Source organism: Anolis carolinensis, chromosome 6, assembly GCF_035594765.1.
Source record: "Anolis carolinensis isolate JA03-04 chromosome 6, rAnoCar3.1.pri, whole genome shotgun sequence".
NCBI lineage: Eukaryota > Metazoa > Chordata > Lepidosauria > Squamata > Dactyloidae > Anolis > Anolis carolinensis.
This window is the reverse complement of record NC_085846.1, coordinates 98,904,677-98,921,684: the sequence shown is the minus strand read 5'-3', so window position 1 is coordinate 98,921,684 and position 17,008 is coordinate 98,904,677. Positions and strand designations below refer to the sequence as shown.

Sequence of the window (17,008 nt, the reverse complement as noted above, 5' to 3'; positions counted from 1 at the left end):
CAAGCAGATTCCTCAATCACCTCCCCTGGCACTGTGGTGGAATTGGAGTCGAGCTCAAGGCGTATCTGAGCGACTTTGTCTGCAAAATGGTGTGCGAGATCGCGACACTGAGTTGCTGGGTCGTCAAAAGTCTCCTCCACCACAGGTGGCTGAAGGAGTTCCCCAAGGACCCGAAACAACTCCGATGATCTATTTGCTGCAGACGCTATACGGGTAGTCATATAGGACTCCTTGGCTGCCCGTATAGCCACGGTATACGCTGGATTGCTGACCTGCTGACCACGGTATAGGATGGATTGCTGACCTGAAGATTGTCGGTTTGAATCCAGGGAGAATGCGAATGAGCTCCCTCTGTCAGCTCCAGCTCCCCTTGTGTCCATTAAGTGAGTGGGTATTCAAGTCTGGAGTGACTAGTGTGGAAGTGATGTGGCTTTGGCTACAAAATAAGCTGTACTTAAAAGAACTGAGTTTATTAGTATATATTATAATGAATATGTAAATGGAAATTGAAGTGTTTTGCTGTTTCGAAGTGACAAGAAATCAACAAACGCCAAGGACATAATTAGTGACAAGTAAATTATATAATTGGTGGAAAACAATTCTAACCTATCATTACATCGTCCTACAAACATGCTCTCTTTATAACATCTTTTTACCACCTGTATATCCCGTATTTTATTATATATTCCCTGCTTGAAAGATATTTGATTGGATTTAGGCTGCTATGTTGAAAAAGCTCCCTTGTGTACTGTGTGTCTCCATGCTATGAATCATTTTATAAAGCAGTTTCATCCATTTAACACAATATACTGTCCCACTCCTTCATTTAAACCTTTCACCTGTCTAGGAATAGTATGACTCTGTGCCCTCTAAGATGTGGGGATATCTAAGCAGACATCCAGTTTTGTTTCTTGGTTCCATCGCCTCCTTTCACTATGTGAATTGATACACTGATATACAGCATGCTGATGTGAGTAGCAAATTGGTTGGTCAAGTGCAGAAGTGGGCAGAGATCCTACACCTCACAACCTCTGAGGATGCCTGCCATAGATGTGGGCGAAACGTCAGGAGAGAATACTTCTGGAACATGGCCACACAGCCCGAAGGACATACAACAACCCTGTGATCCCGGCCATGAAAGCCTTCGACAACACATAGATCCTGCATCGTTAATAACTATGTAGATGAAGGAACTGCAGTTAGTATAGGTTAACAGCTAATTCGTTTGAGATTTGGTTTCCCCATGCTTTTGAACTTAAAGAAAAATGTTGAAGGGATCTGGTTATAGAACTTCTGCTTCATATCTATTTTGGTCCTTAGATGCCGTTCATTTTCCGGGCCCAATTCAAGGTGCAGACCATCATTTATAAAGCCCTAAACAGTTTGGGACCCACCTACCTCCGTGACCGTATCTCCTACCATAAACCTGCCCGATCTTTGCGATCATCTGGGGAGGCCCTTTTGTCACCGCTGTCTATATCCCAGGCCCGTCTTGTGAGTACAAGGGAGAGGGCCTTTTCCGACTATGGAATTCACTACCTACTGAGATCAGGCAAGCTCCCACTCTGTTAGCTTTTAGGAAAGACCTGAAAACATGGCTCTTCCGCTGTGCTTTCGGTGAGTAATTTCTGTTATATATTTCTGTATTGCTCCTACCCTCTAGATTGCCCCACTTTCATGTGTCCCTGTCCACAGTGGAGTACTCCTCTGTTCCTCTCACTCCGAGTTTTATCCTTGTGTCCATGCGGCCTGCCCTGTTTTACTGTTTTCTGATTTTGTGATGTAATGTTTATTATCATCTATTGTATTGCTTTTAATTGTGCTATGGTATACTGTTTTCATATTTTATTATATTGTACTGTTCTGGGCGTGGCCCCATGTTAGCCGCCCCAAGTCCCCGTTGGGGAGATGGTGGCGGGGTATAAATAAATTATTATTATTATTATTATTATTATTATTATTATTATTATTATTATTATTATTATTATTATTATTATTGGAATTCAAGTAAAAGGACTTGATTTGCCCACCACTTCTCGTTGTATATCATTATTTAAAAGGAAGCTTTCCTGATAATGATCTTTCACCTGCTAGGTGACATTTTAAATGAGTTGTGTTTACATGTCTGAGTTAGTCATCACAGAAGAAATCTACACGCCAGTGGAATCTGCCTGGATCATATGAATGATGACAAATAGAGAAGGTAACTCATCCTTCAACTTTGCTTCTGAACATAAAGACCCAAGCAAAGTCATTTTGTCTCTTATGTTGGTATGGATCAGCAGGCAAAGGAATTTTGTAGTAGCTTTGGGACTAAGAAATTGGTAATCTAAACTTTTATAGATTTAGGGCTAGATTTAAATCTACCAAAATATATACCACACTACCAAATTCCTTTTCTTAATTAGTCTCAGAGGTGCTACCAGATCCCTTTTGCATACCCAGGCCTGTTTGTCATTCAGAAATATTTCCAAAAAGGATATGTGTGTGAATTCATCATTGCTATACTTAACACTGGAAAAGTACTTTCTGGATTGCAGTTCCCAGAATCACTCAAATGCTAGAATCCAGAATCTGTGTTTGTACACATAGTCTAGGCAAGACATTTTTAACTCATAAGATTCTAGGAGTTTATGTCAAAAACATTTCAAGGCTTGTTCCCATTTGACTCTTCCCTCTTCCCAACCCTTCCTTATCTGAACTTCCTGTCCTTTGGAGATTTTGCTTTGTCTTCATATGGATTGCAGAGAGGGAAGACCACTCTAAAACATGCCTTGGATTCCCCCAGAGCCTTAACCCATAAACTGTTATGGTGATTTATTCTATTGAATTCTATTTGAATTAGTGGGATTTTATGTTCATTTCATTTTTTAAAATTTACTAAAACTATTTCAGACCTTTACTATGTTTTTAAATAAAACATTCTGAATTTGACCCTAAAGTTGATTTAGTTCTTTGCCTGCCCAGGCAATTTATGAAATCCATGTGTTGGAATATTTAGCAAATATATTGAGCTACTGGTAATTTTAAGACATTTAAAGGAATCTCTGAAAGTGAAGCTAAATGTTATCTTTTTTATAAATCTTACTTCTCTTATAGTGATGTTAAATATTATTAAATAGCCCTTTAAAATATATGAGTAGTAACATCTTACTTCTGATGAAGTTAAAGGATATCTTGCAGCTTGTCTAACTTGCAAGGTTGGAGATACATACATACCAGTTTGCCATACCAGTTTTATAATGCAACCTGAAACTTAATTACCTGTAATATAGTGGGAGAATCAAGTAAATATTTGCATGATTGTTTGATAAATTTATCTTAGTTATTGTATTACAGTTTGCTTAATCCCTTAAATACATGTTGGAACAGCATAAAGTCTCTAGCACAGACATGTTCTGTAAGGATTCCAAAATCCTTATTATAAATAATAGTTTGATTACACGACACAAGAATGCTAGGGCACTCCTTCCCTTGGTCAGCAAACAGTTTTGAAGTTGGGCTATTTTTATTTTAAAGTATTGAACAGTGTTCAATTATATACATCATAAACAAGACAAACATACTTACAGTGCTGTTTAGCATTTTAATGTAGCCAGTATGCATTTGCAAAAGTAGGCACACATTCTGTCAAGAATTAAAATGAAACTTGATACCTCCCAGATAGTGGTTCATTTCTGGTATTAAATATGCTTCCTAGGTTTCATTCCAATCATTAATATTAATAGTTAGCTCAATATTTCCTTATGACTTGATCACCACAACTGATAGCACAGTATACGTATTGGGTTAGTTACTTACGCTCTGGTGTCCTATTCCAGCATGCTCCATGCATTAATGATTATGAAAGTATCCCACACAATCTTTAATCTTTTGAATTCTACTACTGCCTCTTCATTTAAATGATGCCGTCCTGCCCCTAAACCAGTGCCCATCAACAGTGATGGACTGGATGAGGGTTAATAAATTGAAATTAAATCCAGACAAGACAGAGGTACTCCTGGTCAGTCAGAAGACAGAACAGGGCGTGGGATTACATCTTGTGTTTGATGGGGTCACACTCCCCCTGATGATACAGTTCTGCAGTCTAGGGGTGATCCTGGACTCATCATTGACCCTGGAACCCCAGGTGTTGGTAGTGGCCAGGAGCACCTTTGCACAATCAAAACTTGTGCTCCAGCTGTGCCCATACCTTGAGACACCAGATCTGGCCATGATAGTCCACGCCTTATTTACATCCTGCCTAGACTACTGCAATGCTTTCTATGTGGGTCTGCCTTTGAAGATAGTTTGGAAGCTTCAATGGTTCAGAGATTGGCAGCCAGATTACGAACTGGGGCTCCACACAGGGAGGGAACTACTCTCATGCTGCAGCAGCTCCACTGGCTGATGGCCTGCTTCCGGGCTAAATACAAAGTGCTGATCATTACCCTTAAAGCCCTAAATGGCTCAAGTTCAGGCTATTTAACTAATGGCATCTCTTCTTATAAACCAACTCAGGCACTGTGATCATTGGAGAAGACCCTGTTTTCGGTCCCACCCCCATCTCAAGCATGGTTGGTGGGAACGAATGAGAGGGCCTTCTCCATGATTGCCCCCCGCCTCTGGAACTCCCTTCCTAAAGGAATAAAGATGTCCCCTTCAAAAAAACAACTGAAAACTTATTTTTGCTCATTAGCATATAGAGAGGAAAAGGATTAGATGATAAGAGATCACTATAAGACCTCGGATTGAAAACTACTGTATTTGGGCTCTGTCACACCATGCTAGTCCAGTTAACATCACTGGCCACATAACCAACACACATACCTTTGTGAACCTTCATTGGCCCTAGTAAATTAATTTGGATGTTTTATGTTTATGTTTTATGTTAGTTTTAATTTTGATAGGTTAGGTTTTTTATTTAATATTGATGGCATGTTATAACTTGTTATCTAGGAGTCCCCAGTGGTGCAATGGGTTAAACCCTTCTGCAGGCAGGACTGCTGACTGACAGGTTGGCGGTTCGTATCCAGGGAGAGCAGGTGAGCTCCCTCTGTCAGCTACAACTCCCCATGCGGAGACATGAGAGAAGCCTCCCACAAGGATGGTAAAACATCAAGCATCTGGGTGTCCCCTGGGCAATGTCCTTGCAGACGGCCAGTTGTCTCGTACCAGAAGTGACTTATAGTTTCTCAAGTTGCTACTGACATGAAAAAAACTTGTTTTCTTATGTGAGGTTACTTTGGGTTATTATATTGGATTTGTCACTGCTGTATTGAATGTTTGCCTTTTTGTTGATGGAATATGCCCTGAGTTCCCACAGGGAGATAGGGCGGAATATAAATAAAGTTATTATTTTATTATTATTTAATGAGCAACTAATTGTGCCAAAATTCCATTGTCCTACAAGAACCCGTGCATGTGCAGGTGGCAGTGTGAAAAAAGATAAGCATATGCATCAGCATTGGGTGTAATAACAATGACCAAATCCTCCAAGGGACCTACGGTCTCCTAGAACTATAATTTATTTTATTTATTACAATATTTATATCCTGCCCTTCTCACCCAATAGGGGACTCAGGGTGGCTTACAATAAAACACATATATAAAATTGTACAATACATTATGAATCAATTAAAAAGTTATTAAATTACATCAGACAATCATAAAAACACTTATAAAATACAGATGGTTCAGTCTAGTTCTGGAATTGCTGAAATTGTATATGTTTACTGTCCTGAGATCTCAAAAGTGTGGGATATTTTGAAAAAATAAAAATAAAAACTGGTAATAAATGAGTAGTTCCACTCACTGCTGAAATATGTCCTCTCAAGTCCCTTCCTAAATTTCCCAAGTCATTGGTCCTTGGTTCCTCTCTTGCCCTGGATTTTTTTAAATATGAAGAGTCTAGTACGGGATGTTTTGTCTCACTTGGGTCAAGATTTCGAGACTTTCCCAGCCCATATAGCTGGGCCTTCTTCATCTGTGTAGTTGGAGGACAGTTATCTACTGGTAAATACAGAACTTCTGGTTCGTTGCTATGGTAGCATGCAATTGGTTCCTTCCTAACGGTCTTCCTAGGCCTCTGGAAGAGGTGAGAAAAGATGGCAAAAGCAGCATTAGTTCCTAGCTCAGTCCTCCTTACCCAAGGACAGGATGGCGTGGGTGCGATTGAACGGACTCGCAGCCTGCTGTCCACACGGAGGCTGAGCATCTCCCCGAACATCCTGGAGCTCCTGTCAATGCCTTTCTTAGAAGAACTAGAAGCTGATTACCGGTAATGTGTCCATTCCTTTTCAGGAAGTGATTGAATATACTCACAAAACAAACGTGTTCAAGAAATGACGGGATTAAACTCGATAATTCTTGTCTCTTTCCATTCTGTGATTCTAATTTGGAGGGGGCAAGAGTGTGGAGAGCCTGGCTTCTCTGGACTGGAGTGTAGAGAAGTTACAATTTTGGGACTAAAACTTCCTGCATCTCCCAGTTTGCACAGCCATTGGCCACATTTGACTATAACATTCTGGAAGTTGCAGTGCCTAAAAGTCTTCTGGAAAGTCTGGGGCTTCTCTGAACACAAATTCTTCAACTGTAATGGAGACAATGTTTTAATTACAGCCTTCCTCCTTCAAGGTTGTCTACAGGGCCCTAAATATCTGTACACTGATTCTATGCTGCTGCCACATTGATAAGCTCACTTAAAAATTATAAATTATATATAAATTATAACCTGCATACAATCAATGTTAGGTCATTCGAAAAAATATAACACAATAAATCAGTAACAGCAGAAGAGTGAGCCAGCATAGCATAATGGTTTGAGTGTTAGACTAGTGCAAGACTCAAATCCTTGCTCAGCCATGGGAACCTAATAAGTGATCTTGAGCAAGACCCAGGCACATTTACACTGACCACTTACCTTGAGTTAAGCTAACTGAGGGGAAAGCCTGAATCTTAACCCAGGATTTAAGCAGTCTCCCAAGTTAGGGGAAGTGTTGACAGTTGGGATGGTTCCTAACCAGAACGCCAGCCATATGACCTTGGAGGTGTCTACGGACAACGCCAGCTCTTCGGCTTAGAAATGGAGATGAGCACCAACCCCCAGAGTCAGTCACGACTGGACTTAATGTCAGGGGAAACGTTTACCTTTACCTAGCCATGGGTGAAATAAGACTAAAGCAGAATAAAGAATGAAACCAGACTCCATCCAATAATATGATAATGCCAAGAGTTGAGGCGAAGGTTGTCCATGAACAGTCTTTGTTCTAGCCTGTTTTCTGATCACAGTACCTTTGTACTGTGCACCTTTTATTAGACTATGTAATATCACCAATATTTTTAAACAACACTAAGAGTACAATTCATTTCCAAAGAGCCTTTGTTTATTAGGCATACTCGGTGTGTTTTGGAAAGTCCTTGATGCTCCTCCTCCAAGGGATTTGGTAAATATCTTATACAGTCTGAAATACAGCTGGAGAAGAATTTTCAAGCATAACAAACTAGCATGCCTAAATATAGCTACTTAGGGTTTCACATGTAGTATTGCTTGGCCTTCCTAGGAGGACAACAGCCTCATTATGGGACAGAAAGCTATACTAGACATATTTCTGAGTGTGCCCCATAGCTCCAAGACTAAAACCTAAATATCTGAAACTTTGCATTATCAAAATCCGTGTAAAGGATTAAAGGCTTAGAAATTACTCACAAGAGAAAAGACTATTGTCAGTCCCTTTGGCCATGCCTCTTTAGGAATTTATTAATTGAATCCAGAATTTTGGAATTGCACAGAGAAAAGTACTACTATTATGTGTTCAAGTTGTTCAGTGTGAGGAAGATAGAGCACACTGTGAGGCCATGACATTCAAAATGACATGTACATCATTTTGCTCGCAAGTAGTTTTCATTTAATCATTAACTAGCAAAATGTGCCACCAAGTAACACCATATGGAACAAATATTCGGACAAGTCAGATTTAAATAGCAACTACTACTGTGATTGGTTACACAAGATATCTCTGTGATAATGATACACACAATACAGTTTCATAAAGTTTTCTACATTCCTTCAAAGTAAGAATCCTTCCTTGGATTCTTATTTTATTATTTTATTTTAGCTTATTTTAGCTCTAGATGCATTTGCTTTTTTCAGCAGATGCTGAAAATGTGCCAATTATTGAAAAAGGAAACGTTCCAATTTCTTAAAATCAGTGTGATGGCACACCAGAGTTGGGTTCTTGGAGGCTTTTCTCTCCAGTGCTTCATGATTTTACTTGTGCAGGATAAATGTGTGTTGTGTTATGCCCAGTCTGACATGAATTAAAACTGAATGGTATTTCTGAGCCATGTTCAGAACCAGGAAACAGCTCCGTATCTCTTGTTCTTAAAATAGAGATAATCATGTTGCTATTTGAAGATCTTTCAGATGTGACGTGTTTGACGTTACAGGAACACTCATGTGTTGTAGAAATTCAATATGGAAGATGTTAACTCAGAGGGCTATTTAAAGAGTCTACTAGCACTTGTTCCGATCTTGTCTTCCCATAGTTTTGCAGTAAGAGGTCCCCTGTGAATGAGCTAAGTTTAAATTGGGTGACGTACACATTGACTCAGGTTTATCCTACAGCTAACGAATTAATCACCTGCCATGCGCACCTCTTCTCTGGCATTGCAAATCTAGTCTTGGTTAGAATAGCAGTAACTTCCAGGAATGTTTTAATAACTTTAATAACTTTTTTGGCTCACCGAAGAAGTGCAGGATATATATTTTATTAGCTTCAGTAAAACAATACATTATTTAATTATACCCATTCAGATTCTTTATCTATGTAACTGGGCTTCATTTCTTTTGACTATAAACAGTTTCCATGGGCCTTTCATAGAAATGGAAAAGAAGTCTTTCCCATCACATCTTAATTGGTTATTCAACTTGGAGGTGCCAAGGATCGATTCCAGCAGTATCTCCTTGCAATGCATGTATCAACTTAATCCTGTTCCTTCTCAAACACAACAGAATCCCCCCCCCTTTATAGTAATACAGCAAAAACCCAGAAATGTGGATTATTTTGTAATAATTTGCTTTAGTGCACCAGCCAGCCAACAATGATGCATTCAGGCTTGATAAACAATAGGCAATAAGAACATTTATTTTCAAATAAGCTTTCTTGAAATTAATAGGGCTTCCAAATAAAGGTGTTTAGAGTTAAAATATATATAACAGGAAACAAAGTTGATAGTTTTGCTGATCATCTCTACATTTTATATCCAGTAGAATGTTCTGCTGTGTAGAATGTCTTCTTTGGACTACCTAGTAGAGCCCCAACCCTACCATCCCTGTCTTAGGATGCCAGTGACATATCCATTATCATTAACCTGTGTGTTTTGTTTTAAATTTGTAGGCCTAGAATATCTGACGACCTCAAAATAGGTTTTGCAATCTCAGATCATGCCACTCAAACTGATATAAGTGAAATAGCAGATCTAAAAGAGTTTATGGTAACAACAAGAACTTTGTTACAGGTAAGTTGTTTTCTGTCCTGAAGTAATCAGAAGTTCCTTAAAGTGCGTATGAGACATTATGATCATTGATGTCAGATGGTCATCATGAAAGAATTGAACACCATACAAATGTTTCTTTTGGCTTTTGTTATCTGTCTTTCCATTGGTGATTCTTTCTTTTCAACCTTTGGATTGCATATCTAAGGAAAAACCAAAACCACAGGAGTTGGGATCTTGTTACCTATAGAACAAGAACACGCAACTATGACTAGGGCTTTGCTTGCCCTTCCTCAGCCTAGCTTCCTGGGCCTGAACATGGATTGTATTAGGCTTCATATATACTACAGAATTAATGCAGTTTGACGCCACTTTAACTGCAATGGCTCAATGCTACAGAATCATGGGAGTCGTAGCTTTACAAGGTCTTTAGTTTTCTCTGCCAGAGAGTGCTGGAGCCTCACTACAACTCCCAGTATTCTGGAACATTGACCTATGGCAAAATGGGATCAAACTGCATTAATTAGAAAGTGTGGGTGCCCCCTTACTTTACAGACAGACCTCTTTTTGAAGATCAGCACTTCTGTTACAGAAGTGGAAAAAATGCATCCCAGAGACTGCAAGTTTTCATTTTTTGTGCTCCTTGATGCTGTCCTCCAAGGCTTCCCAAGTTTAAAAGAATTGTGGGGCAACTAGGAGCAATTTTTAAACCCCAAAATATGCTTAAATTTTCAATTTCAATAGTTCTTACATTTGACAATGTGGATGTATAAGCTAACATTTGCCTGTTACAGTCAATTGTCTATCCTTTTTGGTGGAATGCATTTCCTTTCCCCTCCAAAATGTATAGCTGTGGGGGTCTATGTATGTGGAGTATGCTAAATAATAGCTGTACTTGATACCTGTCATTGGGTAGCAACAAATCTTCTATAGAAAAAAAAACTATTCTGGATGCATGTTAACATTCTTTTCTTTGCATTTTCAGTTCACAAACTCGGTCTCCGATGAATTTGCAAGGTATAAAAGTGTCCTTCAAACACAGTATGAGGAAAAAATAAAGGAGCATGCATTCAATCTCTGGCTAGAAATCAACGACAAACTGAAATATATTGAGGATATTTATAAGCAGGTACAGGTTCAAATATCCTAGTCATTTAGTGTCAGTTCCTCAATTTTATTCTGCTGTGATAAACTCTTTTCTAATTTTTTCTCTATAAATATGTGGCATTTGGGCTAGTTAATCTGTTTGTTTATGTTCTAGCCTCTGTAGCAGCAGAAAATAAGCTGGCTCCACCTTCTGCATATCTTCAGATGTTTTAAAACAGCTATCACACTTCCTATGAATCTTCTGTTCTCCAGGCTAAATATACCCAGCTCCCTCAATTATTGGTTTCCAGACCTTTGATCATCATCTTGCTTTTTCTGGTCATGTTCTATCATTTTTATAGATATCCTTCTTGAACTGCAGCTTCTAGATGCACTGTAGGGTCCTGAAGGCATTCTGCCATTGACTGGGAACTCTTTGTTCAGAGGAGCAATTTAGTAGGCTTATTCATACTTCGGAAGTGTTACTTTTGGGGAACTACAGCTCTCTGACCTTCTTACAGCAACACCAGAGGCACTACTGGTCAAAGGACATTTAGTATGATGCCAAGTTCTTGTTGTTGTTATTATATTGTTGTTGTTGTCTTTTAACTTTGTGTTTTCAAATGCATTAAAACTTGTACCCTCAGTTTGCTTCTGACACAATAAATAAATGAGCTCTCTGATTCTGGGTGTTGCCCAAAGAAGTAACACTTCCAAATTCTGCAACTGATAGGCTTCAGGGCTACCTTTGACAGGTAATCTATTTAACATTAAATCTGAATGGGAAATACTCTTTCAAAATGATACACGCAGCATTCCATGAACAGAAGATAGGGCTATTAAAATTACATAAGGTTTATGAATAGATCAGGCAGCATCTGGCTCATTGACAACTTTCCGCTTGCAGGGTTTCTTTGTTTATTTACATTGCTGAAATATGTGATACTGTTTGGAAATGAACAGAAGTTGAGGATTTCTTGCAGTGTGAACATGTACATATCTACTTTATAGTAAGTGCCATTGAATTCAGTGTGGCTCACTCCCAGTAAAGTAAACATAGGACAACAGCCTTATATACCAAGTGTAGTCTGCTGCATTAGTTGAACCTTCCAAAAGCTAGAAATTGCTGTTGCATTTCTGTGCATTGGTGAGATGTGAGTTTGCTCTATAAAAATAAAGAGAATGTATGTCTGAACCAAAGCCTATAAGCATGAAACCCAGGCTCCTTCCACACAGCTGAATAAAACCCCACATTATCTGCTTTGAACTGGGATATAAGGCAGTGTAGACTCAGATATTCCAGTTCAAAGCAGATATTGTGGGTTATTCTGCCTTGATATTCTGGGTTATATGGCTTTGTGGAAGGTCCCCCAGATACTTTAAACTTGGCATTTATGAGACATTTTTATAGTTCTAGTAATTATAGTTTTCATATTTATCTTATTTTATTTTAATAAATGTTAAGTTTAATAAATAATGAATTTTTGTTTATGACAGGCCACTTACATGGCTTTTTAAAATACTTTATTAAATTTTAATAAATTGTTTCAGTAATTTGTTAACATGTATAATCCTTCCTTCTCTTACTTACAGAAAGAGGTCAAGATGCGGCATAGCTTCCAACAGCAATTATGCGATGCACTTGCAATTCTTAAAGCACACTATGCAGTAAGTTTTTAAAATGTATACTAATGTGTGGTAACCTTCCATGGATACCAAAATCAATGGATTCTCAAGTCCTATTAGATGCAATGGCATAGTAAAATCTCAGGAAACTTGGTTATCTTGAAATACAACACTCAAATTCAGACATAACACAAGGTTCCAAAATAAACCTCTTGTGAACATCAACTGTTATTGTTGTATTGTGGTTTGATTGATTTGAAGCTCTTGGGGCATCTCCTCAGTGTTTTTTTTTCTTTAACAGAAATATTATCGTATAGAGCAAGAATTATATGGAGCAGATGATGATTCAATAGGCAAAAAGCTTGAGAGGTTAAGGGATGAACTTGATGAGCAAGCTATTACAATCCTAAGCTTGGAAGAAGAGCTGCAGGAGTATAAAAACAAAGATAAGGTATGCTGTTATATAGAGTCTAGAAAATGTACATTGTATGTTTATATTTGTTTATAAGAGCCAATGTGATGTAGTGCCTTAAGTGTTGGACTATTTAACTCTGGAGAACAGAGTTAAAATCTCTACGTGGGTATGGAAACTGATTTGATACTCTTGGGCAAATCACACTTTCTCAGCTTCAGAGGAAAACAAAGACAAACCCCCTCTGAACAAACCCAGGTAACCCCCCCCCCCATTATAGGGTTGCCTTAGAGTGTCCACATGTATACATTTATGCAGATATCATTTTGGTGCTGGGTCCCATACAATGTGAAAAATAATTTCTAATTTGGCCCTTGATGGGATTCAGACAACTATTTTATAATGTACTAGCTGTGCCCGGCCACGCGTTGCTGTAACGAAGTATGGTGGTGTGGGAAATAAAGTATTGAGGAATTGGTGGTAGTTAAGGTCAAGGGTAAAGGTTTTCCCCAGACATTAAGTCCAGTCGTGTCTGACTCTGGAGGTTGGTGCACATCTCCATTTCTAAGTCGAAGAGCCGGCGTTGTCCGTAGACCCCTCCAAGGTCATGTGGGATGACTACATGGAGCGGCGTTACCTTCCCGCCGGAGCAGTACCTATTGATGCACTCACATTTGCATATTTTCGAACTTCTGGGTTGGCAGAAGCTGGAGCTAACAGTGGGGGCTCTCTCCGCTCCCCCAATTCAAACCTGTGGCCTTTCAGTCCAGAAGTTCAGCAGTTCAGCGCTTTAACACGCTGCGCCATCAGGGGATATTATTTCCTAAAGGTTGTGAATATACAATATTTCTGATTTTTTTTTTTGTTGGAGGCAAGTATGAATGCTGCAATTAGGAAAAATGATTAGGATGTAATGGCCTTGCAGCTTTAAAGCCTGGCTGTTTCCTCCCTGAGTGATTTTTTTGTTGGGAGGTGTTAGCTGGCCCTGATTGTTTCCTGTCTGGAATTCCCTTGTTTTCAGAGTGGTGTTGTTTGCAATATTTTATGTGCTTCTACTGTCTGTGGCCCTGAGAAAACAGAGGATTTTCCAGACTTTGATGATGGGAATACTTTGTTGGGAGGTGTTAGCTGGCCCTGATTGTTTCCTGTGTGGAATTCCCCTGTTTATTTACTGTCCTGGTTTTAGAGATTATATTGTTCTGCATTATTCTATCCCAGTAATTATTTCATATTAAAGAAGAATCTCACTTATCCAACATTCGCTTATACAATGTTCTGGATTATCCAACGCAGTCTGCCTTTTCATAATCAATGTTTTTGTAGTCAGTGTTTTAAATTCATTGTGATATTTTAGTGGTAAATTTGTAAATACAGTACAGTAGAGTCTCACTTATCCAACATAAACGGGCCGGCAGAACGTTGGATAAGCGAATATGTTGGATAATGAGGAATTAAGGATAACCCTATTAAACATCAAATTAAGTTATGATTTTACAAATTAAGCACCAAAACATCATGTTAGACAACAAATTTGTCAGAAAAAGTAGTTCATTACACAGTAATGCTATATAGTAATTACTGTATTTATGAATTTAGCACCAAAATATCACGATATATTGAAAGCATTGACTACAAAAATGCGTTGGATAATCCAGAACGTTGGATAAGCGAGTGTTGGATAAGTGAGACTCTACTGTAAATACTACATAGCATTACTGCGCATGGAACTACTTTTTCTGTCAAATTTGTTGTATAATATGATGTTTTGGTGCTTAATTTGTATAACGATTACCTAATTTGATGTTTAATTGGCTTTTCCTGAATCCCTTCTTATTATCCAACATATTCACTTATCCTGCCGGCCTGTTTACGTTGGATAAGTGAGACTCTCCTGTATATTTCTAATCTTATATTATCTGCTCAGAACTGGATTATATGAGGCTCCTTCTTCACAGCTGTATAAAATGCACACTGAAGTGGATTATATGGTAGTGTGGAGTCAAGATAATCCAGTGCAAAGCAGATAATATAAGATTATAAATGGGTTATATAGCTGTGTGGAAGGGCCTTGAGTGTACACTGCCATATAATCCAGTGCAAATTAGATAATCTGTGGAAGAAGTCTAAGTGAGGCCTAAATCTGCCTGTCCCCTAACTGAAACCTGGCTGTCCCTTGGTTGCTAGGCAACCAAGTGGGCAGAGATTAGCCCTCTAAACTGGCAGCAATTGGATAAAAAAAATTATTGCTCTCCCTCTAATTAGGACTTTATTTTTCTTTTCTTTTTGTTGTATCAACCTTGAGGCGTGGATGATGGGTTGTGTTGTCAAATTTTGAGGTTGGGGGGCCTGTACTTTTGTTGTTTTGTGAATTGCCGTGATGCCATCACTCTTTTATATATATAGATACCTAAGCTACTATTCCATTATTATTATTATTATTATTATTATTATTATTATTATTATTATTATTTTCTGGGCAAAGGCCACAAGGGGGTGCTAGAGAGAGAAGAATAGTCCATTTTATGGGGGGAAGATTGAAGAAGAAAAACAATTTCTACTGTTTTCGCTGGTTATTCCCCCTCCCTACTTCTAATTTCATAAATGAAGGTTGTTTCCACGACTGGGACATGGGTAGGGGGAATACCAGCAAAACGGGAAATTATTTTACTTCTTCAACCCACTGTCCATCCCCACAAAATGGACTGTCTTTTTCTCTCTAGCGCTCCCTTGTGGCCTCCACTCAGATAATGGAACAGTACCCCCACCCCCCAAAAAATAGTAACATTTCCAAGTTCTCTTTATTCCAGTAGTAAGTACAGACTTCCAAGAATTGGCAAAAAAAAAAAAAAGCAACAAACCATGCTTTAGGGAAGTGAGTAGGAGGCACAAAGTGAAAGGAAGATTTTGATTGTTGCTAAGAAAGTGATCATTATGAAATAGGAGAGAGATGCTTATTCCATTCAGGAAATAAGTATGAATATAATTCAACCAAAGTTAAGAAAAATAGATAGACTTCTCATTTTATGGGCAAGTTAATAGTTATATTTGTTATCCCTCTCGCATTGGTTGTGCCTTACAGTACTTCTGGAGGAACCCAACAAAATTAAGTTGTTGCTTTAATTCTGTGAAATCGGTATTATTTTCTATCTAGCAGCTCCTTGACGAACACAGCTTATGCGACTGCCCCCTCTTGTGGATTCTGATCACCCTGATTTAAACATTGTGTGGGATTGCAAAGGCTCATTATTATTCCAATTAGAAACCCAGAACCTATAGCTAGGGTTTGGGGGATGGAAGGCTGTGCAATAATAATGATTTTTTCCCAATACATGATTATTCCCATCCATTTTTAGATTATACACTTCCATAGAAAAAACTTGCAGAAGAATATGCATGCAGATAGAAGTGATTCCTGCAATTGTGCCAACTAGGAAAAATATTCATTTGACTATATAAATTGCTGCCAGCTGTATCCATACAGTATCATTTCACACAATCATTCTCATGAAACACCAAACCATGGTTTAGTATAATTTGAACATGTTTGAATGAGCTCTGCTAAACACCAGGCTGTTGTGGTCTCTTTGAATTGTCCTCACATCTCCAGATGTTAAAGCCAGATGTGTATTCAAACCTCTCAGCTACTGGTGATCACAGTAGCCCAGGAAAAAACTTAAGCCCCATCTATATTGCCATTTAGGCTGGATCTACACTGCCCTTTATCTCAGGATCTAGTCACAGATTATCTGGTTTGAACTGGATTCTATGGGCCCTTCCACACAGCCCTATATTCCAGAATATCAAGGCAGAAATCCCTCACTATCTGCTTTGAACTGGGTTATCTAAGTCCACACTGCCATTTATTCCAGTTCAAAGCAGAAAATGTGGGATTTTATTCAGCTGTGTGGAAGGGGGCTATGATTCTACACTGCCAGGTAATCTGGGATCAGATCCTGGGATATAGGGCACTGTTAGATCCAGCCATAATGCAGTTTCATAATGCAGTTTCACTGCACTGAATTGCATTATATAAGTCTACACTGCCAAAGGACCTAGAGTCTTTCCACAAAGCCATATAACCCAGAATATCAAGGTACCTGCTTTGCTCCCGTTCAGAGAAGATAATCTAAGATTTTATTCAGCTCTGTGGAAGGGGCCTTAGTCCTCCCATTGTCCTCATATTCAGTGTGTATGTCTGGAACACCATACAGAAAGGACTCCATCTTCCGAGAGCCCTTTTCACACAGTGCAATTATAATGCTATATTTCACTTTATCTGTCATGTCTGCATCCTATGAAGTCCTGGGATTTGTTGTTTGGTGATGCTCTTGAGCTCTCTGGAATTCCCCCCTCTTCCCTAACCTGTATGTCCAAGGATGTAATGGGGTGCTGCCATAGTAGTTCAAGTCT

General features: G+C 38.8%; 1 protein-coding gene across 1 annotated transcript in view; it reads left to right on the top strand.

Annotated features, from left to right (window-relative positions):
* Positions 1 to 6,029: 6,029 nt before the first annotated feature.
* c6h10orf67 (chromosome 6 C10orf67 homolog) overlaps positions 6,030 to 17,008 on the top strand; it is a 42,525-nt gene continuing 31,546 nt past the window's right edge. Inside the window, exons 1-5 of the mRNA XM_062984240.1 lie at positions 6,030 to 6,259; positions 9,378 to 9,498; positions 10,460 to 10,603; positions 12,154 to 12,228; positions 12,488 to 12,637. Coding sequence (XP_062840310.1) covers positions 6,087 to 6,259; positions 9,378 to 9,498; positions 10,460 to 10,603; positions 12,154 to 12,228; positions 12,488 to 12,637 — 663 coding nt within the window. The 5' untranslated portion in view covers positions 6,030 to 6,086. The remainder of the gene's footprint in view (positions 6,260 to 9,377; positions 9,499 to 10,459; positions 10,604 to 12,153; positions 12,229 to 12,487; positions 12,638 to 17,008) is intronic.